This window comes from Mesitornis unicolor, unplaced genomic scaffold (genome assembly GCF_000695765.1).
Source record: "Mesitornis unicolor isolate BGI_N332 unplaced genomic scaffold, ASM69576v1 scaffold15408, whole genome shotgun sequence".
Lineage (NCBI taxonomy): Eukaryota > Metazoa > Chordata > Aves > Mesitornithiformes > Mesitornithidae > Mesitornis > Mesitornis unicolor.
In genome coordinates this window covers 1,265-27,698 of record NW_010200062.1, presented here as the reverse complement: position 1 = coordinate 27,698, position 26,434 = coordinate 1,265, and the positions used below count along the sequence as shown (strand labels likewise).

Below are 26,434 nucleotides of genomic sequence, written 5' to 3'. Positions count from 1 at the left end.
GGCAGAGCAGAGGGGCAGGAGAACCTCTCTGCCCTACAACCACCCCTTCTCATCCACCCCACGATGGTCTTGGCCTTCGTGGCTCAAGGGCACATTGCTGGCTCATGGGCATTGCTGCCACCAACACCCCAGGTCCTTTACAGGTCAGGTAGGGTAGGACATCTCAAATGGCACTGAACTCCTCTAGGCAAGTCAACTTAGCCCTTTAAATCTTCATCTTCTGCTTCTGCATGCAGATCTGCCCTGAAGATTGAGAATTCATTTGCCTAAGTAGATGAAAACCTGATGTCCAGACAAATTTAGGATGTTCTTACATTACTGGCAAGCTGAAAAGAGCAAGCAATAGCAAGCAGGAAATGTTTTATTTACAGCCCATTCTTGGAGTCAAATCTAGTTGATATCTACATTAGTTTATTGTAGGGCAATTTCTAATATTAGTTTAAATGTCTGCTATAAGCTCTAGCTTGAAGCATGGGCTTCACACTCACAGTACAATAAATGTAATGCAAATGGCTTCTTTGCTGAACTCCATGACCTCTCAGATGAAAAAATGATTGTAAAATAGAAGGTATGGTTTCGTAACGTTGTTCACAGCTCTAACTTCAAAGGCATGATTAGCTATATCTGCGGCAGTCAAAGTGCTCAGTGAAACGCCCGGCCTTTGATCAAATGAACAGCAGATATGCAGAACTGAGAGCTAAAAAAAAATCTTGCCTTCTTCTGCATCAATAAAAGCAAGCAACATGTGCTGCTGCCGCATCCAGGGGAACAGAAATAGTGTGCGATGGGTAGGTTGCTGATCTAGTGGCATTTCTCCTCTGCCTCCATGAATTTTGAGAAGTGTCCTTAGGTCTCCTGGGCTTTCCAGGGATGCTCATTTTATGTGTTTTCCTATAGACAACATTGCACACTTCATTTTTTCAAAAGAAAGCCATCTTGGTGGTGATATTAGGATGTTTTTAGTTCCACAACATGAAAGGAGATTCTGCAGCATAGAAGTGTAGGAAAATTTATTAAGAATGAAAATTCAAATGAACAAAAAATTGAAAACTGACCAAACTCTGATATTTCATATTATGGCTGCAAAGAAAGCCATAACGTGCTGACCATGCCTGTCATAACTCTGTCAAAAAAAGGTAGGAAAAAAAACAGAGAACCACAAAATTTTGTAAATCATTGAATCACCAAATGGTTTGGGTTGGAAGGGACCTCAAAACTCCCCCAGTCCAACCCTCCACCAGCCCAGGCTGCTCCAAGTCTTGTCCAACCTGGCCTTGGGCACTGCCAAGGAGGGGGCACCCACAGCTTCTCTGGGCAACCTGGGCCAGTAAATGCACTGTAGAGATGCATTTCAGCATTAATTCAATGAAGAAAGCACAAATGGGTTGTTAATTCGCATTGACAATAGGATGGGCCTTCTCACAGACATATTTATTCTAAGAAACTCAAACAAGTCAACTACAGTATCCAAATTTCATCCCATTACAGCTTTTCTCTTGTTGCCACTGTCATCAAGTGTCATCTTTCTGCTGCAAGGAGACCAAATTTTGTAGGAGTGACAAAGAAGTCAAATTTTCTGCAGTTTAAGGTAATACGAAGAGGGTTCGCAACTGTTCACACAAAACCTCCTCATCCGTAGCCGAATGCAGCTTTCTTATAGAGGAATGAACATAAAAAGGGTATCGCTGTAGCACAGATGAGTGATTACAAAATAAATAAAGGCTGAGCTTATCAGATCAGGTTTGCTTATTTTCATAAGAACTACCACCATCAATCAGGAATCAAGTAGCTTCTATTCACATCGGAGCGAAGCAAAGGTAATTCCACGCGTAAAGCTCTGAAATAGGCGTAATTTGAAGAGGAGTAAGCAGGTGTTATTTTTTATTGACTCTATTGTATTACTTTGATAACAACAACCCGCTTTTTAAACGAGCTGTTTAATTTCCCAGCCAAAAAACACACGAGAAACTGCCTCCCAGCCAAAGCATGGTCTAAACTCACACAGTACACTACAAAAAACCACAGCTGAGTGTTGCAAATTCACTCCACACGGTATTCCTTCATGCAATTAAAGTCTCAGAACTGGTCAAGCCCATAGGTCTCTAAAAAGTCTTTCCTCCAGCCTCGACAAACACAACCCTGGGAACTTTATTTCCTTGAAGATTTCTGCTTTATAGTCTCAAGTTGCACCGGGGTAGGTTTAAAATAGATATGGGGGAAAATTTCTTTACTGAAAGAGTGGTCAAGCACTGGCAGGGGCTGCCCAGGGCAGTGGTGGAGTCACCATACCTGGAGGGGTTCAAGCAGTGCCTGGATGTGGCACTTGGGGACATGGTTTGGTGACCATGGTGGGGTTGGGTTGATGGTTGGACTTGATCATCTTAGAGGTCTCTTCCAACCTTGATGATTCTGTGATTCTGTGATTTAAAAGCTCATCATGCTATCCATGAAACTCCCCTCTTTTCCATGATAACCAATATAAAGCCCTCGGTTTACAGCTGAGGGTTGTGCTGTTTTGTTTCCACAACATCCCACAGTTGCAGGTGAGTAAATATGAAACCAAGCTAATGGTTAAAACTAACCCATTGCACAAATATATTAGATCTTGTGCAGTTACAGAATCACAGAATCACAGAATCACAGAATATGAGGAGTTGGAAGGGACCTGGAAAGCTCCCCCAGTGCAACCCCCCCTGCCACAGCAGGATCACCAGAGCAGTCACACAGGAACACGGCCAGGGCTTTGGGTGTCTCCACACAAGGACACTCCACAACCTCTCTGGGCAGCCTGGGCCATGCTCCAGAACCCTCACACTCACAAACTTTGGCCTCAGCTTCAGCTTGAACCTCCTGTGCTCCAGCTTGGGACCATTGCCCCTTGTCCTGCCATTGGACATCCCACAGCAGAGCCTGGCTCCTTCCTCCTGACACTCGCCCTTTCCAAATGGATCCCCAGGAATGAGGGCACCCCTCAGGCTCCTCTGCTCCAAGCTCCAGAGCCCCAGCTCCCTCAGCCGCTCCTCAGCAGGAGATGCTCCACTCCCTCCAGCATCTCATCTTTGTGGCCCTGCTGGACTCTTTCAAGCAGTTCCTGTCCTTCTTGAGCTGAGGGCCCAGCACTGGACACAATTTTGCAGATGTGGTGTGAGCAGGGCAGAGCAGAGGGGACGGAGAACCAATAGGGAACTTAGTCCAGCACAGTAATTCTTTGGTTGCTTGATTCAAAAAGCAATTGCAGATGTTTGGCCAAATTCATGTTCTTCACACCAAGTCTTTTGTTCAATTAGCAGAAAATGCTGTTTGACGAAATGCAAAGAAGAATGATTGTTTGACCAAGTCAAAGACAGTTCAGTCATTTAACTGAGCATCTTCTTTAAACCTTCACAGAAACATATTTCCTACAGCTGCAGTGTGCTCCAGTCTCTCCTCCAAGCATCAGTACTGTTCATTTCATGATCTCCACAATGTGTACCCACCTATGGTTTTATAGGTCCTGACATTTCCACAGAGATTTTTCTCCAAACTTATAGATTGGGCAATGTGTTTATTTCAACTGCCTGGATTTTTGATATTTATAATAAACTTTAATTTTTAAATTTCATCTCTTCATCTCTATTAACAATACTTTTCGAACTTCTAAACATATTTACAGGCCCCAAAGCAAACAGCTAGCATTGTTTCTCTCTCTTTTTTCCCCCCTCTAACTCTGGCTTTGGTGCAGTTATTGTTTTCTTTGATTTGTTTTCTCAATCAGCTGACCAACTGGTTCAGATTTCAGAGAGGATTTCTATCAGCATCATAACGTACTCCTGCAGAGAAACTTTCCGAGATTATACCTTTACAGTCCAAATCATAAAAACAATGTATTTCATTACTCCTAGCAAAGCTCCATCTATTTCTAAACACACACACACACAAAAAAGACTCAAAGAAATAATAAAAAAACAAGTTACTTCTGCATACCTCTACATTTTTCCATGCTCAGTAAAAAAAACCCCCTTCATTCCAGTTTTCTGGACTTTAGTAAAGGCCACATTTTCAATGTCTTCAAAAAATCTCAGCATTTCTATTCTCCTGTGTCTTTGTAACCCTCTTAGAGTACAACTACAAGAGCAAATGACAGCAGCTCTCCTCACCAGTGATAACAAATCAGGAGCTTGCTACCTGCTCCCATCACCCAGCACCTCTGTCAGCAGATCAAGACTCAGTTCATCCATATTTATTCGCAGAGAGGACTGTAGAAGGATCTTTTCCTGCTAAATATTTGCTTTAGTAACAAAGTGACAGACCTGCATTTTGCTCTCTGTGCACCACGTTCATTGCCAGCGGTGTCTTACAAGAGGATGTTGGCATTTTGGGGGTGCTATTTTACATGGGGAGGAGGGACTCAGTATATTCTTGGAGCCTGAAAACCCACTGTTAGCTCCTGACAAAACAAATATAAACCTCTAAATCAGAAAAAAAAGAGAAAGAACTATAAACTTCTCCCCACCCTGATTTCACTATTTGGATTATTGCCTAGATAATTCATTCGAAAACCAAACCCAGCCTAGCAACTGTCTCGAAAATTGAGTCACCTCAGGTTCAACTGCATTAAAAAACTTCAGCTGCAGGCAAAACTGATGGAACAGCTCATTTGCAGCACTTTCACCAAGCCCTGGCCCTCATTTTATGTTTTTGTGATTACACTAACGTTGCGTTACAATTTACCGTCAGCACCATTGTATTAGAATATATATTACCCCGAGCCGACTCTGACCATGTGCATTCAGTTTCATCAACAGCTCCAGACGCATGGCTCCATGCATATTCATCGCCGCATTGCCATTTCTCAGCTGTTAAAACAGCTGCACGAAGCAGCAACAAGTTTTTCAACTTAAAATAGATGTGACCCAGCAGGAGACTTGGGTTCAACGCCCATCACCGTTCTCACTCGTGGACTGGGAGGAGCTGGGGACGTGGAGCACTTAGCTACGGTATTTCTCCACGCAAGCATAGCACTACCCTAAAGGTGTGAGCTACGTTAGCGTTTCAGTTTGGAGCAGAAGTGTGTTTTTGTAGCAAATCTCCTCATCATTGTCACTTGTCATGCGTTGGTTCGCTTCAGAGTGGTCTTGGTGTGAATGAAGGCCAATGCCATCGTGGGGTGGATGAGAAGGGGTGGTTGGAGGGCAGAGAGGTTCTCCTGCCCCTCTGCTCTGCCCTGCTCACACCACAGCTCCAATCTTGTGTCCAGTGCTGGGCCCTCAGCTCAAGAAGGACAGGAACTGCTTGAAAGTCCAGCAGAGCCACAGAGATGAGATGCTGGAGGGAGTGGAGCATCTCGTGCTGAGGAGCGGCTGAGGGAGCTGGGGCTCTTGAGCTTGGAGCAGAGGAGCCTGAGGGGTGCCCTCATTCCTGGGGATCCATTTGGAAAGGGCAGTGTCAGGAGGAAGGAGCCAGGCTCTGCTGTGGGATGTCCAATGGCAGGACAAGGGGCAATGGTCCCAAGCTGGAGCACAGGAGGTTGAAGCTGCAGATGAGGCCAAAGTTTGTGAGTGTGAGGGTTATGGAGCATGGCCCAGGCTGCCCAGAGAGGTTGTGGAGTGTCCTTGTGTGGAGACACTCAAAGTCCTGGCCGTGTTCCTGTGTGACTGCTCTGGTGATCCTGCTCTGGGGGGGTTGCACTGGGGGAGCTTTCCAGGTCCCTTCCAAATCCTCATATTCTGTGATTCTGTGATTCTGTGATTCTGTGAATCCAATTCCTTTTGATGGAGCCAGACCAGAAATGCACCACTGACTTCCAGCTGCTCGTGGCACATGGTTCAGAGGACCAAACTGCAGCTACTGAAATGCACAGAGCATGTTCTGGGACAATCCGGTTTGCTCTGCAGATCTGCTCCTCTGGTCACTAAATGTAGACAGAGCTGGATGTGCCTGTCTGGCTTCTAGAGAGTAGCCAGCACTTCAGGCTGGCCGGTCATGGAGACAGGAATTCACAGTATAAACATTGGGACTGGATGGTTTCTATCCTCAGCAACAAAAATACTTCATTTAACTTACCAATCGTATCTCGCTCTATGAAGTTAAACCCTAAACCATCTAGCGAACACATACATTTCTGTTTGGAGGGCATTTTTATCTCTCTTCCAGGTCCTCAGCTCAAAAAGACATCTAAAAGCTCAATTATTCAGTCAACAAGCAAATAAACTACCTTTGCTTTTACCCATTTGCTGCACCAAAAACCCATAGAGTTGCCCATCCATATTGCATTTATTGTACTTTCAATAGTTGTTAGTCCTTCCCCTGTTTGGGGTATGCGCCACTGCTTGTCATGGAAAAAATCAAGTGTTATGCCATCCCCATGTGATTTTATCTGTCATTATCAGGTGCATAGATATGCGTGTGTCACTGCCAGAAGAGCGTGGTATTGATTTTAAATTACTGCAATAACAAGGAAAGTGGTTGTATTACATTTACATTCAAATAATGTAATGCAAAGCATTTAAGATGCGAAGGGATTCCTGAACGTACTGTTTGCTCGGTATGTTTCCCATCTAACCATTCTGCTGCTGCTGCAATACCACAGCAGATAATATTGCAGATTTTGTTGTTGATAACACATAAAAACCACATACCCTTTAGGAATTTCAGTACATATTTGCTGAGTTTCCTTAGCTGGCAACACAGTCCCTTCCTTCACCCCCATTTCAGTGCAAAAACAAACTCTACGTGTGATCACTTACAGAGTTCTGCCTAATTATATAAATGTACTAATTATACACACTTTTCAAATGGTGATAGACTCCAAAGTAGGTAAATTCTAAATTGTGCCATTAAGAAAATCTATTTGATGATGGAAATTTCTGTAATATCATATTGCAATCTCCTACATCGTAATTTTGCTTTCAAGTCGGTATTAATTTAGTGACAAATAACAGCAGAGAATAATAGAGCTGGGAGAGCAAACTGAAAGCTGCAAGATTTACAGTGTGATCTTGGTCAGCAGATGTTAACAAAAAGGAACAAAAACAACTTGGAAAAGCAATGGATCTAAGGTAAACAATGAGTAAAAAGAAGTTTTGCATGATAAATAGGAATACCGAACCTTCAGAAACCGCTCTGTTAACGAAGATAAACACCTGCAAGCCTGACTTATCCCCGTGCGCTCAGCTACTCACGAGAAAATATCTGTCACTGAACACTTAATTTACATGTGTAGTTATCACACTGCTCAGAACGACTTGAAAATTAGTTCCTCGCAGTTCAGAGCATCTCTTTGCATGCAAAACAACGCCGACGGCATGTACAAACCAGCCCTACAAGTGCCCACGTAGCTCAGCCCACCAATGGCACACACACACATTTATCAAAGCCACAGAACCACACCACATTTATCAAAACCAAACTGGCGTGCAAGGCTTCAGCGCTTGCACCTCCTTTTCGGACCTTGGTATGTGCTTCTAACCGATATACCCTCTACAAAAAATAGTTGCTTACTTTTAACATTAACTAGTCCCCAAAATCCCTGGTTTTTCAAATAACACTTCAGTGAATTCATAGTATAACTGAATGCATGAAAGCTGATCATTCTTTTAGCACTACAATAGTTACAGTCCATCAACCTCATGTCCCAGGTGAGCAGTTTTAATGTGTAATTTGTAAGAATTTATATATCTCTGCTGTAGAATCTGGATCTTGCATTGTGAAGACCATCAGACAGCAAGTACAATGCAGCAACACTACAGGGCACTAATCCCTCTTTAGTTAAATAACAGGTTATGCGGCAGGGAAGAGACAGAATCCATCTCCACTGGAAAATAGGGCTGTGTACACGAAGGGAAACGGTCGATCATCTCTCCCACAAATCCCAGTGTCAAAACAAACAGTCTTACTACATCACGGGCTGTCACATTTAATCAAAGATATTTATGGAATGGCTTGATAGAAGCATCTTGTAAGCAGCAGGTGGGTGATACTGAGTTACCCAGCTCAAATGTTGACCTGGACTTTCCCCTGATGTTCAGGAAGTCTGAGATTTTGGGTACACCCTTCAGAGTATGGGGTCCAGATATGCTTGAAGAGTTATAAGATCACAGACCTGCTCTGATGCACCCACACAAACAAAACTCCAGAAGAGATGAAAAACATCTCTGCACAAGGAACTATTTTTCTTTCTGCATAGTTATAAAATGACTCACACACACATAAAAAAAACCTCATAAAAGTTGGAATTTAAAGCAAATATGATGCAAATTCAGTATTGGAATGAGGAGCTCCAATAGCCCAAGAAGTGATTTTGGGCCAATTGATGATGCCTTTGACCTCCGCTCATATGAGAAGCAATTCCACCCCCTGCCCCGTGTTACCTTTTGATATTCTTCCTTAGATCTCAAGGCAGCTTCCATCTGTTCCTGAGAAAAGGTGTAGATGGCCGAGCGATACTGTGTGCCAAAGTCATTACCTTGTCGCATTCCTGGGGAGAGAGAAAACACGGCACAGCGTGAGGATCACCCTCCCTACCCGACTGGGCTGCAGCTCAATAGCCCTAAATTTAGGATGCTCCATACACCTGGATTAGCGCAGTCTCTTACATACAGGTATTTTTAGGAGGTCCAAGTCTTTCTTTGGTTAAACACTCCTGAAGAGATGCAACTCTGATATCTCCTTTTAAATGACATGCAAATGAAATGTGAGTATTTTACATTTTGGTACCTCACACAGTAGTTAAATACAGATGGAAAACCTTAAATAATCAAGCCGCACTTACTGTAATCAAGGTACTCTTAAAATATTTATTTGGAACCGTGCAAATGGTTACAAAAAAAAGTTGATTTTACCAAGTGCTTAAACATTTTCTTGTGCTGGAAGAGTACATCTTAATAGGAGAAAGGTTCAAAATACCCTTGGAGATAACTAATTATTCTCTATTCACAAAGCAATGATCTTGCTAAAAGAGTAGTATACGTGCATTGCTGAATTAACTGTGAAGTCATCAGTTCCTACCAACATCACCACTGGTTATGAAGAGACAGAATGACTCTTACCAAACTCTCAGATACAAGCTCCAAAGAGGACTTGGATAGAGAAAGAGAAGGTTTGGAGAAAGTCTGGTTGTGGTAGTACTGTTATAGAGTGAGTAATGCTGAGGAACAGCAATGCTTTTACATTTCTCTTTTTTATTTTGGAGTAATTAACGTAATGTTGCTTATATCTAACATTATTGAAGCAAAACCCTAGTTAGACATACTCTAACTCCTCGAAATTATACCATAAATGAGCAATTTTGGTCCAAGGATTAGCCCCTTCACTGTTGATATGTGTAATCCTAGTTGTATGAAGTTGCTCGTGTCCAAATTTCCACAATATGAGATGGATTCTACCTACAAAACTATAAAATAAAGGGCCAAAGCAGAGGGAAGACTCCCATCCCCGTAGGTGACGAGCCCAGCGTTGGTTTGGCATTACACAGACCTAGGTAGCCACGCTGGCCAAAGGCATCGCTGCCTCTCATCGTGATCCATGCCCATTCCCTCAGGCAGCAACACCACAAGCCAGCTTTGCTGTGGACCATCCCATAAAGTCAAACAACAGCCTCAGAGAGGAGCTTTAGCACTAAGAACGACCTGGAGTGTTGCTGTTTTAGTTTTACAAAATGTTCTTCTCAATTTTGCACTCGAGAACAGACCTTTCTGCTTTGCTGTAACAAAATGCATTGATTTTGAGTTTGCTGTTTTATGTGAACTTGGGTGAGCACAAAAGTTGGGATGACTGCAAACCAAGACAAACTGGAAGTCATCAGGATTTGTCTTTTGATGGCCTCTAGACTACGGATGCCCTTTGAAGATTGCCATCAACTCGCAGGAGTATGAAGATGAAACGGAGAAAAACTGAAGGTCCTGATACCCCCCTAGCAAAGGGCAGAGGGTAGAGAAAGAGCCTGTGATACTGGAGGAGAAAAGATGCTATCAACATAATAGTACTCATTAAACCATGATAATTTGTATCCCTCCTGTACTTTCCAAGGAAAAACAAAAGTGGTTTAAGGGACAGTACAATAAACAAATGAAATCTGGCTGAAATATTAATGAACTAAAAGATGCAGAAATGTTTTCAAAGATGCATTTGGACATAAAGCCCATTCAGCGACCAAAGTATACACCAGTGAACGTGATTCTGAAAAAATTGTTATGGAGCTTTCTGATTAGTTGGGTTACTTTTTAACTGCCGAAATGTTAAATTATTACGCATAAGCACAACAACCACGTTCTTCATCAATACTTAATAGTGTGGTCTGCAAGGCAGAGAATATTTTGCTCATTTCTTTTCCAGTTATTTTAGAGAGGTAAGGAGCTCTTGTAAAGCCAATGCTACCGAATACTTAGGCATAAAATGAATACAGGCCAGTAAAGCATTAGTTTTGCCAGGATATGTTAATGCTGATTGATGCTTGAGCTTAAGCATTAGCGTTCTACAATCTATTTATTGCTTAACAAACTACTTAGCAATCGACCAGGGACTGGATTACAAAAATCTCTATAAATGGAGGATGATGGTAGAGTATGGCAGTTTCTAGGACTCATTTCAGGAGTATGAGTTTAGCATGAGCTCATGTGCACCATGCTCTGAGTGCGAAGATAAACACGATTATTTAATATATGCACGTGCCACTATTGCATAGTAATAGGAAAGCGGTCAGTTTAATTAATTTACTGAAGAGGAGGTTAAGAGGAGAACTGACTCTGATTTACAAATATGTATATAGAGAAATAACCTGAGAAATGAGGCTCTTTAGTCTTGCCAACGTAATTTAATTAGGTAGGGCAAAGTATACAAAATTCAGACTGGAAATAAGGCAACATTGAAATAATGAAGAGCATTTCTCACTCATCTACAGTCACATCCCTTTCCTGAGGTCTTCACATCAAGGATCTACCAAAGATCAATGTACGAGGTGAGTGATGAAATCACAGCGTTAAAGCCAAGGAGGAGGCCAGACTGTGCGATAATAACGACCCCTCCTAGCACTACAGTGTTGGCCTGCACTGTTAAACCATCCGCCAGCTATGGAGAAGACTGAACAGCTATTCTAAATAGTAACCCAAAGTGTAGCTTTAATGTGTTCAATCATCTAAGCTAAAATGTCATTTATTTTTATTTGTTATTTAAATTTATTTGTACTAAATTTCCCATAGCTAGCAGCTAATACCTTGTCTAAGCCACAAAGACTAGGAGATAATAAAGAAAATAAATTCCACGTGCATAGACATAATCAATTGCCACTATTGCTGTTGTTATGCTAATGTACTTCACATGTGCAAACTCACTTCTCAAGGGTCCATCACCGATTTTTTAAAACGCTCTGGCAAGCCTTACTCATTGAGATTCACTGACTCAATGAGTAGCAAACAAGGCAAGAAATTCAATTTACCAAAGAACTGTGGTAGGATGATTGAACTTAACGATCTTGTATTTCTATGAAAGAAAGTTTACTAAATCAAAAATTATCTCTGCCTGGCTATCTAAAAATTCCACAATGTCATCTGTTGGTAATTTCCCTTCCATTTCTGAAATGTCTTTCTTATTTTGTTTGTCATGACATTCTGTCTCTCTGTGTTAACATAACACCACAGTTACACACGTCAGGCTTCAGATAAGAATGAGAAAATCTACATAATTAATTTAATAAAGATGCTAGGTGTACTGGAAGATATTGTGTGCTGCTGAGTCAGAAGTCATTCTTATAAGGGACTGTCAACATTGCTGCCGTTGACTTTACTGATACCGCATGCACATTAGACTCCAAAAATGAGAGAGACAAGTCAATCCCTGATATTTGCTGTGCCAAAATGGTTCCACTGAAGTAAAAATATTTGATCTAAGATTATAATAAAAATAAAACCACAAATAATCTGCACAGGATTCATTCACTTGTCTACAAGTTTCCAGGTAATTAAGTAGGATGTAACCTAAACACTTCTGTTAAACACCCTTCAAAACCACTATTAATTGCAAATTGTAATCAGACATTATAAAAAGATTGAGATTTGGAAGTACTTTGGGTGACCACGTTCCTTGGTACATTTTCACAGAAGAATTAATAAAGTCCTTGACAATAGGAGTTGGATGGATTAAAGCAATATTTATTAGCACACAATGCACTACGGATGCATTTTAGGTTCAGATTTCCCATTAAAATTCTCAACAGTGAATTTTATCAGAATAAGGCATTTTCTTCACCTGTGCCAAACTCCATTTTAAGAGATGCATATGATTTTGCTTTAATTTCAAATCAAACCAGTGAAACAGGTTAATCTAAATCTTCACTACAGGAAGAAGGAATAATTCCTACAGAACATCAGCTGCACATCTCCAGAGCATGTGGATCTTCAGGGCAGGGAAATGCCAATTGGCTACAACTGCTCTTCTGCAAGATGTCTTAAAGTCACTCTTTGTGCAAAGCCTGCCAATTAAGGGCTAAAACTTAGGGTAGAGGCAGGAGATAACTCTTTTCCTCAAGGATATAATAGGTTATAATAGAGAGTTGGGGTTGTTCAGCCTGGAGAAGGCTCCAGGGGGACCTTATAGCGACCTTCTAGGACCTGAAAGGTGCCTACAAGAAAGCTGGGGAAGAGCTGTTCATTGCGGCATGGAGCGATAGGACAAGGGGGGATAGTTTTAAACTACAAAAGGGGAGATTTAGGTTGGATATGAGGAAAAAGCTCTTCCCCATGAGGGTGGTAGATCAGTGGCACAGGTTGCCCAGAAAGGTGGTGCAGGCCCCATCCCTGGAGATGTTCAAGGCCAGGCTTGATGGGGCTGTGAGCAACCTGATCTGGTACCAATGTCCCTGCTCACTGCAGGGTTGGACTGGATGGGCTGTAAAGGTCCCTTCCAACCCAACACATTCTATGATCCTATGATAATATATGGGAAAATCTGGGTCTGAACATCCTTTTCATTCTAGGCTGAGATGATAGCCAGAGTACTTCATAAAGACATTAGCAAAAAACCACCACAGGAATGAAGTCTCTGACAGAATGAAACAACACAGAAAAAGCCTTCTTCCCACAGGAATGAAGTCTCTGACAGAATGAAACGACACAGCAAAAGCCTTCTCTCCAGCTGTAATAACCAGCAGACACACTTTGAGTGATCCCAGGCCCATTTCTCTCCAACTGGTTGTTTGATGAAATGTTTCCAAAGGCTTAAAAGCCACCAGGCCCATTTCTCTCCAACTGGTTGTTTGAGGAAATGTTTCCAAAGGCCTAAAAGCCGAATGTCACCTCACATGTCCCATCAGACCTGCTCCACTTTGTCACAAAACCCACCCAGAGGACTTACCAGAACCTCTATAACTGGAGACCTCCAGGCAGAGTTTCAAGGGCTATGCGATGTCCTTGCCATGATGCAGGGGAAGCCAAAGCTTAGGTGATTTATTTGATTTGTATCTGGAGTAAGAAGGTTCAGAAAATTGGCTGCTATGCTGAGAATGGTCCTAAAATCTCTTGCCAAAGAGATGTTAAGATTAGAGAAGCTGATTTTACAACTGATAGATAAGCATAGAATTTGCACCTCTCTGGCAAGATACAAAAATGCGTGGTTTTGGATACGGCTGCATGGTGCCAAAGAGTATAAACCCACAGCACGGTGCCTGTGTGAGCACTGGCCAGTCCTTGTAAGGTCTTATCTTTAGGGAATCAATGAGGATGAGGGCATTTGGAGCTCTAAATGAGTTCAGATTTTGTGCATGGCATGGATCATATTTAGGAATTTTATTTGGCTGACAAAAGTATCTCAGGGGTTCTCAGCCCAGACCACTCTGGAGAACATAAAATTTCCTCACTGTGCCAACAGAGATCAGAACACCAATTAATCAAAAAATGCCCTCAAGAGCTTGCTCTGAGCTATATGAAACAGAAATTTGTGGCCACAGGACGGTAGATGGAGAGAACAGGGAGCTGGGATGCTCTCCCAGATCCAATTCCCAGGTTGGGATTGCCAGGCAATGCAAACACACTGCCACGGGAAAAACAACTATTTGCCAAAATGTAGATAGCAGTCAAAGAAATGGCTTTAAAAAGTCCTCTTACCAACACTGATATCTGATGCACCTGGGTAGGAATGTGTTTTGGTCACTCTCATATTCTTTGGCATCAAAGTAGTAAATAGTAGGTCTCCTTTGATTTGAATGATCAGAGTATATGAAATAATCCCTGCTTCTTTTCCGCTGGTCAGTACTTCTTCCTTCTTACTTTCTATACCTTGTCTTCTTGACTCAAGCAAAGAGTTGCCCCTTTAAAGTTCAGTTTCTGTTGAGTTGCACCTTAGGTTAGGTCATTGTCCTTGTCTAACTCCAGAGGATCCTGAGGTCAATAAGAACTAGGAATATCCACAGCATTAATAAAAGCCCACATATTTCCCAGTACTTTTTTTGCTTTAGAAACAAAGAAATAATAATTTAAAAGATTTGTTTCAACGTGGTGATTTTTAAATATATTACCTACAGAATGCTGACGCAAAATACACTTTATTTCTTCTATTGGCTAAATCAGGGGTTTCTTTTGAAGACTCAACCCTCTCAAGACTTGAAAGTAATACTTACCCAGCACTCCTTATCTTCTCTCCATTTAAAAATAATAAAAAAATGTAATGGCACCATTCGTCAACCTTGCTATTCTCAGAGGATCCCAAGCATAATGGAGATAAATGACTGAGGTCTGTTAGACTCTTCTGTGCCACCCAGTGATATTTTAAAGGGCAGTTCATTGCTCTTATTTTTATCATAATTTTTTTCGGTGATTTATAGACTTTTCTGCAGCTGTCACTTATTTTCTTATACCGGCAGAAACCTGATATACTTATTGGTCATTTTCTTTTCCCCAATCAATCCTTGCTGAGTTAAGACTAATAAAACTCCTTCTTCCAGCTCATCATATAATTATTTAGTAAAAATCAATTGCACCATGTCACCCTGGCTTGATGTCATCACTCACAGTAATGATTACATCTATAGAGCTTAAAAGTTGCCAAGGGAAAGTAAAACTCTTTATAGCATATGATTAAAGGAGAAAAATGTTAATAGAAAAGAAGTTAGTTACAGTGCTGTGCATTGAGAGTTCCTGATGATTTTCAAGGTGCTGGGGTGCAAGAAGGATAAAGGAAATCAGAAAGAGTCTCTTCAGAAGGTTACAATACATTAATGAGCTTGTATATATTAAAGAAAACTTTCATGCGCTCATTAGACCAAAAGGTTTACAAAGCTTTCAATGCACTTGGTTTTCAGTGTCAAGGAGGAAACTATGCTTTTGGCCTTCACAGAATCACAGAATATGAGGAGTTGGAAGGGACCTGGAAAGCTCCCCCAGTCCAACCCCCCAGAGCAGGATCACCAGAGCAGTCACACAGGAACATGGCCCGGGCTTTGGGTGTCTCCACACAAGGACACTCCACAACCTCTCTGGGCAGCCTGGGCCATGCTCCAGAACCCTCACACTCACAAACTTTGGCCTCAGCTTCAGCTTGAACCTCCTGTGCTCCAGCTTGGGACCATTGCCCCTTGGCCTGCCATTGGACATCCCAGAGCAGAGCCTGGCTCCTTCCTCCTGACACTCGCCCTTTCCAAATGGATCCCCAGGAATGAGGGCACCCCTCAGGCTCCTCTGCTCCAAGCTCAAGAGCCCCAGCTCCCTCAGCCGCTCCTCAGCACGAGATGCTCCACTCCCTCCAGCATCTCATCTTTGTGGCCCTGCCGGACTCTTTCAAGCAGTTCCTGTTCTTCTTGAGCTGAGGGACCAGAACTGGACAGAATATTCAGATTAGAGTTTTTCTGGTGTAGCTTTGAATTTAAAACAGAATCACAGGTTTGCTGAGGTTGGAAGGGATGTATGGAGGTCTCTAGTCCAACCCCTCTGCTCTAGTGCCAGTGCTGGTGTAAATGATCTTGGTGATGATGGTCAATACAACTGTATGAAATAGTAGCAGCTCTTCGAGTAGAGTTTTTCAGATAGCAGATTTGCCATTAATGCCATAACATACCCAGAAAAACTTACGGAGACACAGGAGAACACACTCCATCACTCTTTTAGCAATGACATTTTGTGGGAATGGGGTGAGGTGCTGCCACCAATTTGCTGCAACAAGAAATCTCCTTTGTTCCCACCTCCGATGGCCAACAAGCTGCTACACCAAAGCCAAAATACTGGTGAGAAAGAGCAGCTTTATAGAGCTCTGATTCTACAGAACCTGCTACTGCAGTGATGTCCCTCTCTTGGTATGGCCGGGTTGACACTGATGTATGTCACCCAAATACGTGACACCTCTGTCTCCTCCCCAGAGCTGCATCAGTGATACCTGCGCTGCCTTTCTGCGAGATGTGAGGAGGAAGGACTTCTTCCTCTCTTCCAGCAAAATATCAGAGAAGAATTAAGATGCAGAAGGAGTGCAAAGGGATTTGTGAGACAAGGGGAGGAATAGGAAAGAAAAGAGGTCCCATGGGCTAAAAGGAAACAGTCTCAGCACCACCCTGTGGTGAAATAAATTTCCCCGCCAGGCCTTCTACAGCTTCCTCTTCTCTTATGAATTTCCCAACGTAACTCACTGGGGAGGAGAGCAGTTAGTGCAGTGACAACGACTGGCAGAAAGGAATTTTAATCTGTTTCTAATTATTAATTGAAAATACGTCTTTACCAGTAGTGCATAGAACAGGCAAGTAGAATGGTAAATACATACATAAGTCATCCTTAACGGCATTAAACTTCTGTAGGGGACATTTTTTTTAACTTATCTTTAATCAAACCTTAAATGACTAGTTCTAGACAAGATTTTAGACTTCGGTCATGAACAGACATTAGGGCCTTTCAGAGGTGACTTCTCTTAAAACTCTGTTTCAGGGCTGGATGAATCACAGAATCATTTGGTTGGAAAAGGCCTTTAAGATCAACAAGTCCAACCATAACCTGTCCACCACTAAACCATGTCTCATCCATGAACTTGAGATGGGAGTGAAATCTTTTAGCAATATTTAGCCATGCAGCTGGAACTAAGCTTTCAGGTTTGGGCAACCAAAAGCTGATCAAATATACATGAGTAATTTTGGACAAGTCAACCATCTGTATAGATCTCTGCTGACAATCGTGGGATCTAAGACCCTCCATGCCAATAGAAATATCTAAATTTAGGTGGTTTTATCTCAGTCTTTATCCCACCTGACGTGTCTATGCTTGTCAGACAAATCTGGTTGAAGATCTTGACAGTCTTCCAAACCAAACAAATGTATAGATCAGAGATATCTGGAAGAGACTGGAGGATGTGACACAGGACAGAAGGGAGCCTCACATTTTCTAAAGGACAAATGCAAAACAGGCAGAACGTGCAAGAGGATCTGACACGGCAAAAGACTCTTCTGTTTGGGGATCTGAATTGGGTCCTCATTGCCTTTTTAACTCATGGAATAGCTGTGTTGTGATGCTTACAAAAAGCTGGATAACTGCTGATTATGTGGGAAAATATCATTAAGAAACAGCAATTCAGAGCAGATACCACATAGAGCTCAGCTACAGAATCACACAGATTTGCTGTTGTTTTCTCCGCGTGCCTTCTCCTTTCTCGTCATTTATACACTCACTAGTGCCTTGCCTACATTTAGGCATGTGTTAGCACTACGAATCTAAATCTACTATGATCTACCGGGTGTTATTGCAATAGTAATAAAAATAATTAGTGATAATAAAAATAACAGTGTTGTCATTTGCTTTTATCAGCAGATAAACTCAGGGGACACCGCTCTCTCAAAACACAGACAAGTATGCTCTTATAAATATGCAAGAGAAAATTGCAGGCAGAGAAAAACAGTCATTCACTGAAAATATTGTTGTTTAGAAGAGAGTCAGCTTTGACCTCCTGTACCTAATTATACACGAAAACAAAGATTAAAAGCCTACTAATAATCACCATAAACTATGATTAATGATGCCATGCTTCAGTGGCTCAGGTTTCTAGACCCAAGTACAGTAAATTCACTAGTGGGTTATTTGAAGAAGAAAAGAATATTTGGTATTAATTTGTTTTGACTTTGTCTATTGCTTTCCTCATGGAAAGAAAAGGAACAGCTCATCAAAAAATTCTGCAGAAAAAGACCTTCTAAGGTTGCTCTTTTCTAATTCTGTAAGCAAACACAGAAATCTCGATGCTGTTATTCACACCACATACCCATTGACTTCATGGATATTAGAAAGCTACTGAAGGCAATCCTAAGCGTTGAGAAGTCCTAGGCATTGAGAAGTCCTAAGCATTGAGAAGTCCCAAGCATTGAGAAGTAGAGATTTTCCTTCAGAAGTTATGAATCAACAAGCCTGAAATAACATTAAGATTCCCTTCCTTATCCCTTCCTCTTCGTCTTCTCAATTACAAACACAGCTATGTTATAATTACAAAATAAACCCAGAAATTATCCTGAGGAAGACTGTAATAGAATAAACCCAATAAATAAACAATAATAAAGTTGTTCTCAGCAGATACAGGCATTATTAACAAAAGTAATCATGGAATTGCAGAATGGTTTGGGTAGGACGGGATCTTTAAAGCTCATTTAGTTCAACCCCTGCCGTGGGCAGGGACATTGGTACCAGATCAGGTTACTCAAAGCCCTGTCTAACCTGGCCTTGAATGTCTCCAGAGATGGGGCATCTACCACCTCTCTGGGCAACCTGTGTCAGTGTCTCACCACCCTTATCATAAACAATTTCTTCCTTATATCTCATCTAAATCTACCCTCCCTTCAGGTGAGGGCTTCCCACAGCATAAATTTCTTCTTCAGTGGCACAAAAGATTGATGCCATGGCTTTCCTCATCTTCAAGGAACCATTTTAATACTGATTGTAACAATACTGAAAGATAAAAGTTAATTTTTTAGTAGTTCTGGAGGACTGGTTAACACATCCTTATCAGATATAAAATAAATAGGCTAAAAGTAGTTTAAAGGTAAGTGGAAATCAGAGCCCAGAAGAACTCCTGCCCTTGAGCCAGAATTGATTCAGCACCACTTACTTCATAATGCAAACTATTCAGCCATCTCAGCAACCACTGCGCTGGCTAATAATCCCCTTCATTAAAAAAGATGCAGAGTCAAATCTCAGCTTCTCACTGGGATATGGAAAAACAACATCTCCTAAAGTGGAAATATAGGTCAGAAAAAGTCTACTCTAATTTATACGGATAAAAACAGTCTAATATGCAAATCAGGTCATGACAGCTACAATTCCTGGGGACACACAGCAGCCTAATAATATGCATTTATTTTTAATGCATATTTAGTTCTAGAGAAAGGACAAAGAACGGGAACAACACAACATCAGGCATTTCAGCTCATGAAAGAAATGAAGTTGCATTCTCAAAGGGCGATACTGGTTAAGCACCACTGGCAAAGACTGTCTTTGCTACTTTGCAAAAAGTAGAGACCACAGGTATTTATGAGGGGATTATGGGCAAGGGACCACTAAACTGGTTGCTGGTGGGATGGGTAAACACCAGTCAGCTACGTCCCACCATTGGTATTTCATTGGAAAAAGCAGGACTTAGAAGAAGCTGAAGGCAATAGAAGACACTGCCTCCTACCAAACAACTCGGTGCATATTTCTCTTGTCGAGTATTCAGTCCTGCATGAATCGATACACATTTATCTTTATTGTGTCTCAGAGTATCGATTTCCGTGGCTTTTTAAAATTTATCAACACAGAGCTGTGTTTTATTCGTTTCCTCCAAGAGCCTCCTAGCAATGTCTTTGCCACAGATTTAATTAGCATCCTCTCCACTATATCCTCCAAGTCATTAATGAAAATATTGAAGAGTATTGGACCAAGAATGGCTCCCTCAGGGGTTGGTAATTCTATTTTGAATATATTTAATATGTCTGGTGACAATAGATTTTGTATTTCTACTGTTTTTTGTTACACCTTGTAATAACACTGAAACCATCAAGACTCTTAATGACATCTGAAATACAAGGCAAAGGTGCTCCGTGTTTTAATCTGAAACTTGCAAATATCATTCAAATTATAAAGGGAAGACAGTTACAGAAATGTAAAGAAAAAAAATAATCAAAAATGTTACATGAAGAGATTACTTTTTTCTCTTTAATCTCTAAATGAAGTTACAGGCCTGTAGCAGAATACACAATGCTGGTTTAGGGTCGCTGTAGCGTTTTTTATGTGTACAGCTGTTCTTCCACTGGTATAAGTAGACACATCTGCTCATTAGCAATACAATGTCATTTCCAGTGTCTAATTTTAATTATTTGCAGATGATAGATTCCTTATGCAATGCCTAAAAAAAGTACAGTCCTTCAAAACTGGGGAGAAATAAATATACCCTCTGCAACTAAAATGGGTCAGCACAACGAAAACCAGATATTAATCCGGAGAATTCATTTATCAGCACTAAGTCTAAATGCCAAAGTGTTTGGAAGGTCACAGGGAGGAGAAATGGCTCGTACGTTTCTTCTTTATCACAGATACACAAGACATACGGACTAAGAGATGTTCTGAATGAAGCTGGCAGGTGATGAGTTTGTTGTAGCACAGATGGTCCTCAACTGCTGGGAAAATATCAGTTCTGCTTACATTTCCTGTACAAACACAGGCAAGATAAGGACTTCTTCAAGGCAGAAAGGAGGAATGAGATGACTTAGCAGTAACTTTGGCTCTTTGTATCTTCACACTCAAAGAATCAATAAGGCTGGAAGAAAATTTCCAGAAGCTCCTGGGCAGTGGTGGCCATGGGTGCCTTTGCTCTTCACCAACTATGGAGTCCTGGTGTCCTCTCAGCTCCTTCCACTATTTCCAAAATCCAAACACAAAGCCAGAAGCAGCATTGAAAAAGGATGGGATTTGAGTAAAACAGGGGCTCACTCCAGAAAATTGCAGTTGTATCCAGGTTATTTCTCATGGGCTGGGAAGGATCAGGTCCTCTTGACAAACATGGGGAGCAGAACTACCAAAAAAACCATTCGTTTTGGATCGTATTCAAGAGAGAAAAGAGCTAAAGGAGGGAAGTGGATTTTTCATTTGCCCCAGATATGTTTTAAGGAGAAATAAATAGTATTTCTTTTGTCTTCTGCTTGTCTTCTGTACAGCCATTGAAAGCAACAAGGAGCATTTCTTTCAAGTTGGGCTGACATGTCCGACACATGTAGGACTTGAACCACACGGGATCAGGAGAATCACGAACCACAATATTCTTTACAGCAACCACATTTGCACCATGACAAACAGAACCCTATGATATCAGATTTTTCCAAAGGTTTACAGAAACAGCTTCTTACATCCCATAAAGAGTGGCCAAACTTTCTGATCAGATCAAATGTGACATCTTCCTCCCTGAACACAAGCACAGTTGGGTTTGCAATTGGCTCGCCCGCTGTAGGACAGCGCTAATGCCAGAAGGGTGGTCCCATCAGCAATCACGCTCCTGGCAATTTAAGTCCTGGCCGAAAATTACATTTCACTTCAATTCATGCAGGGCTAATTTTCAGCTTGATCACAGAACTTTGTAATTGCCAGCATCAACACAAAGAAAGAACTTGTGTCCTGCAGACAGGTCAGGGACAGAGAAGAAAATTGGACTTTTCCCTAACAGTTAAATCAAAGATTAACTTACAGAAATTGTGAAACTACAGACTGAGGCACAACCATGGTCTAAAAGTCCACCACGGAAATGCCAGCAGAACCAACATCAGGGTGCAATTTTAAGGAGCCCTCCAACTCTATAAACTTCAGACAAATAAAATAACATACAAAGTAATAGCTACAAAGTTTTTCTGTGGTATTTTCAGCATATCACATTCATTCACTTCTTCTGTATCAATGACAAAGAAGCAACCACCTCAAGCACCTATAGAGCTGTACAGGGCAAATCTCTTATAGATAAGATCACCCCTAGGAGAGAAAGAATGCTGATCTGTGCATTAGAGGCTGAGCAAAGATGACAACCATATGTCACTTGGCAGAGGTTGAGGTTTGTTTGTTGCTTTTTCAGCATCCCAAATGTAATGAATTATAAAATAGAGCCTAAATTAATAGTCGAGGAGGACTTTATCAGGGCCCCACACTTAGGGGATGCTCATCTGGGAGAATCTCTTTCAACTCATCGGCTGTTTGACTTGATCAAAGGTTCTTGCTTTTTGCTAGACTTCTGTATAATACTCAGGCTCCAGAGCTTCATGAAACAAGAGCCAGGCTCCCTCCCAGAGAAAATTCGAATCCCAGGGAGATGTCAGTCTCATCTTGAAGGCAGGAGGTCCAACTGTTTGGAAAGCAGGAATTTTTGAATATTAATACGTTCAAACAATAATGAATGATAGGACTGCCAGTCTGTACTCTTTAGCTACTCAGTACCATTTAGATTGATATTTGAAAGGTCTTTAACTGCAACAGAATGTATATATTTGATGTTTAATGACACTAGAACAATTAGACAAGTCCATTATCTCTGCTGGGGGTAGGAGGGCTTAAATGGCATTAACCCAGCTGCTGGAGAAAAGATGAGAGTGCCACAGACAAAGCTGCTATACTTTTGAGTGAGAGCTATGCTCTAAAGTGCAGCATTTGCTGCATATATGAGACACTGGATTCATCCAGAGTGAGTGCTGAATTTCATGAATAAGAAACCTTTCTAATTTATCTGCTTAGTAAAAAAACTTCTCTTTGGCAGACCAAATCCTGCATGCCCACAAGGCTGACCTACTGTGTGCACACAGCCGAACCTCAGGAAAGGAGAAAAATATCATAGGATAACTCCCCTTTCAGTATCTTTACATAAAACTACATTTCCTGTAGCAAGCTAAATGCAGGGAGTAGATACAAATTAAGGCAAAGAAACAAATTCACCTTAAAGATCTTCTGCTGATAACTGCACAAACTTGAAAGGCTACATAAGCATATCATCTCTATCTTACAAAGAAAGAAACTTGAAATTCGGGCTTTTTGGTTTAAGTTTTCCTCAGATCAAGAAAAGTGGTAGAGCTGTGATGAGCTTTGCAAAGCCCTTGAACAGAGATTAGCATTAAGCAACCATCAAAACACAAGAGTTAAAGCAACCTGTGCCAATCTGGGGTATGTAAAGTCTTCAGAGAAGACTTCTTCTTTGTGGATAAGGTGATGTTCTCACTTCTGGCAAATTATAGAAGGAGAACCATTTGGAAATTCTACTGAGCAAAAGGCTTAGGTGTGTTTACACCAAGAAGCCTGAGACGGTTGTGAATGACTTGGGTATCCACACAGCGCAGTGGCATGCAGCGATATTAGCTCAGATCCCAGAAGGAATTCAGCCACATTAGCATGGCTCTGTGCCCGGGCTAATTAGGTGATGTTTCCCCGGTTGCCAGAAATCAAAGAGTGAATCATACATCTGCCAGCATCCAACCTTCTTCTGAAAGCACAGACTGGAACTATTTTGGACCTCACTTGTGTGAGAATGCGAGGTGAATATAAAGACATAATGTCATCATTTTACTTAATTTTACAGCCAGAAGGAATCATAAATTCATCTGTTCTGGCCTATTTATCACAACTGCTACACTTCATCCACATAGCATTGTGGCCAGCGTATGAACTTCAGTCAGCCTAAACCACTGAAGTCCTTTAGAGACTGCCCTATCGAATGTGTGCCACAGGCAGAGCCCAACAATGCGCTGATAAAGCCAAGACTACAGACATGGCAGACGACCGATTAGGTGGTCATTGCCCAGATTATTTCAGCAGAAACCCATTCCTCATACTGCTCTGGAACGTGATGAATCCTATAGCCCTGGCCATTAGTTCCCTCTGGCAATCAGGATGAATCCCAATGTGTGAGCAAGACACTTGAACCAATTATCTAGAAATAGGATTTTCTGCTATATCAAAACAACCAGCCCATTACAAAGAAGCCAGCCTCTGGTGATGGCCAATCTCTGACAATCCAAAGGAAAAGGAACAAAAAAAAAACACCTAAAAACAACCACTGGTAGGTCAGGGAGAAAACCTCCTTGCTGACCCCTACAAGCAAACCACAGAGGCTCTGAGGCATGAGTTAAAAGACGGTCTCTGTCCTAGAATCACAGAATGAGTTGGTTGGAAAAGACCTTTAAGAACATTGAGTCCAACCATAACCTGTCCACCACTAAACCATGTCCCTAAACACGACATCTCCTCATCTTTTCAATACCTGCAGGGATGGGGACTCCACCACTGCCCTGGGCAGCCCCTTCCAGTCCCTGATAACCCTTTCAGTAAGGAAAATTTTCCTAGTATCAAATCTAAACCTCCCCTGGTGCAACTTGTGGCCATTTCTTCTCATCCTGTTGCTTGTTACTGGGGAGAAGAGACTGACCCCCACCTCACTACATCCCCCTTTAAGGGAATTGTAGAGGGCAATAAGGTCTCCCCTCAGTCTTAATGCAGAGCTGCAAGTGTTTCAAGGATGGTACAGACAAATTGCTCCAAACACAACTATAATGGAAGGAGATGAAAAGAGAGACTCATAAATCAACAAATCCCAGTATAAGCCACCGCATTTGACACACAGACACTGAATTTCTTCTCACGACTCGAATCGAGCGCCTCTTTTAAAATGATAAATTATCTCATCTTAAGGACCTGAAAGGATGGTGATGGAAAAAGACTTCAATGTTTAATTACACTGAGAGCTCTGAAACTGTTTTATTTCAAAGTGGAACTTTTCCAACTCCAGCTTCCAGCTCCTGCAACTCGTCATGGCTTACCAGTGGTTGGGTCGCCAACCTCACCGTGAGGTACCTGCTCCTCACATAGCATCTCTAAGGATTACTTCAACATCTTGTTACACCTCCTCAACTAGTTGAACGTGTCAATTCACAGCACCGGACCAGTTTTCTAGGATCTACATCCATTTGCTGTCCTTTCTTCAAATCCCCAACAACATCTCTGTATAATTCCTGCTACATCAACACAGAAACTGTGCCAAATGTGAAATTTCATTGACTTTGCATATAGAAAAGAGCTTTCATACCCCTGATTAAGGCTTCTCTATAGGCAGGAGTTGCTATAGCCAGTTTAGTCTTTGCGCTGTGCTCTGGGCTCACTGGAAGACATCAACAACAGTCCCTGCATCCTTCTCGGAGTCACATTTTCCCATGGATCGCGTGTTGAAGGCATCATCTGCTTTTTTTGCTCCCAGATGTAGTAACAAGTGGCATAATTACGATAGCTGTTAAAATATTGAAATGAGTTACTGCGTGTAGTATTTCTGGGAAATGGTAGAAAGGGTGATGTTTGTTGAAACTGTATCAACACGTAAAATGTTTCCTCAGCGCAGTTTCCCATTTATGTTTGCACAGATGTGTGTAATGTCATCACGAAGCTTCTTTCAAGAAAGATAAATTAAATCAAAAGGTTTGAAAAAGGCAAATAGCGAGAACGCTTTGCTGGTGCCTCTAAACACCACCTCTTACCTCTTTTTGTTCCCATTTTGTCATCATAAAAGATATTCACTGCCATTCGAAAACATCTAAAAAATCAAGTTTTTATGAAGGATAAAGGTCCTCCGCACAAATAAAATGACCAGCTCCGAAGCTGTGAAGAAATATGCTTTAATTTAAAAGACAAAAGATAGCAATACAGAAGAAATTGTCATAATCAAAGTTGAAAAAAAAAACGTCTATTGTCTATTGTGCCTCTGTGGGAATTTTCCCAGCACCGACAGCTGTAAGGGAGGAGGGGCACCGTGGGTTTCTCTCCTCTCATTCTCTCTCTACCACTCTTTCTCTGTCAATAAATGTCTGCAATCATATTCTTGAGCTCCAGTGTGATTTCAAGGTTCATCTCTTCCATGCAGCTCAAACACTAATTATCCCAGCTGTAATTAGTAAGATAATTAAATACTGGCTCACTCATCACTCTACCTTGTGTCGGGTCATGATTCTCCCAGAAGACCTTGAGCAGTTTCTCAAAGCTGATGTTTTCTGGCTGATATACGACTCGTACAGCCTCTGTGTGGCCAGTTTTACCTTAAAAGACAAAATAAAATCAGAAGTTATTAGTGAGAACCAGCTAGTGCCTATCTAGTTTTTTCTGTGGAGATCAACCATTTGTTTTCCCTTTTTCTTTATTCTTAAAGGTGTTTTGATTTACCATCATTCATACTTAGGCCTTTTTAATACAGTATTTTAAATCCATGCCAGCTTTAAGATGTCTGCTAGTTTGGACAAGGCCATCGTGAAATAACGTAACCAGAGAGGCAATAAGGTAAGACAGGGATGTTATGGCAGTAATCCGTCAGCTTTCAGGATTAAAATAACGAATAGTTCTTAAATATTTGTAACCAACAACTACTAAAATATTTAAAATATTCCAAATACATTAAAATACGAAAAATTATATGTCTAAGTAACTTTGATGGTATAAAACTGGACTTTCCATGAGGTAAGATATGGATAAAATAA

General features: G+C 41.4%; 1 protein-coding gene across 1 annotated transcript; it reads right to left on the bottom strand.

The window, feature by feature from the left end:
- Window positions 1-8,348: 8,348 nt before the first annotated feature.
- MSRA (methionine sulfoxide reductase A) lies at window positions 8,349-25,999 on the bottom strand (the record flags this gene model as incomplete). The annotated part of the gene is made up of 2 exons (XM_010189633.1): window positions 8,349-8,455; window positions 25,895-25,999. Coding segments are annotated over 2 exons (212 nt in total), but the record flags the coding sequence as incomplete, so codon positions are not given.
- Window positions 26,000-26,434: the final 435 nt, after the last annotated feature.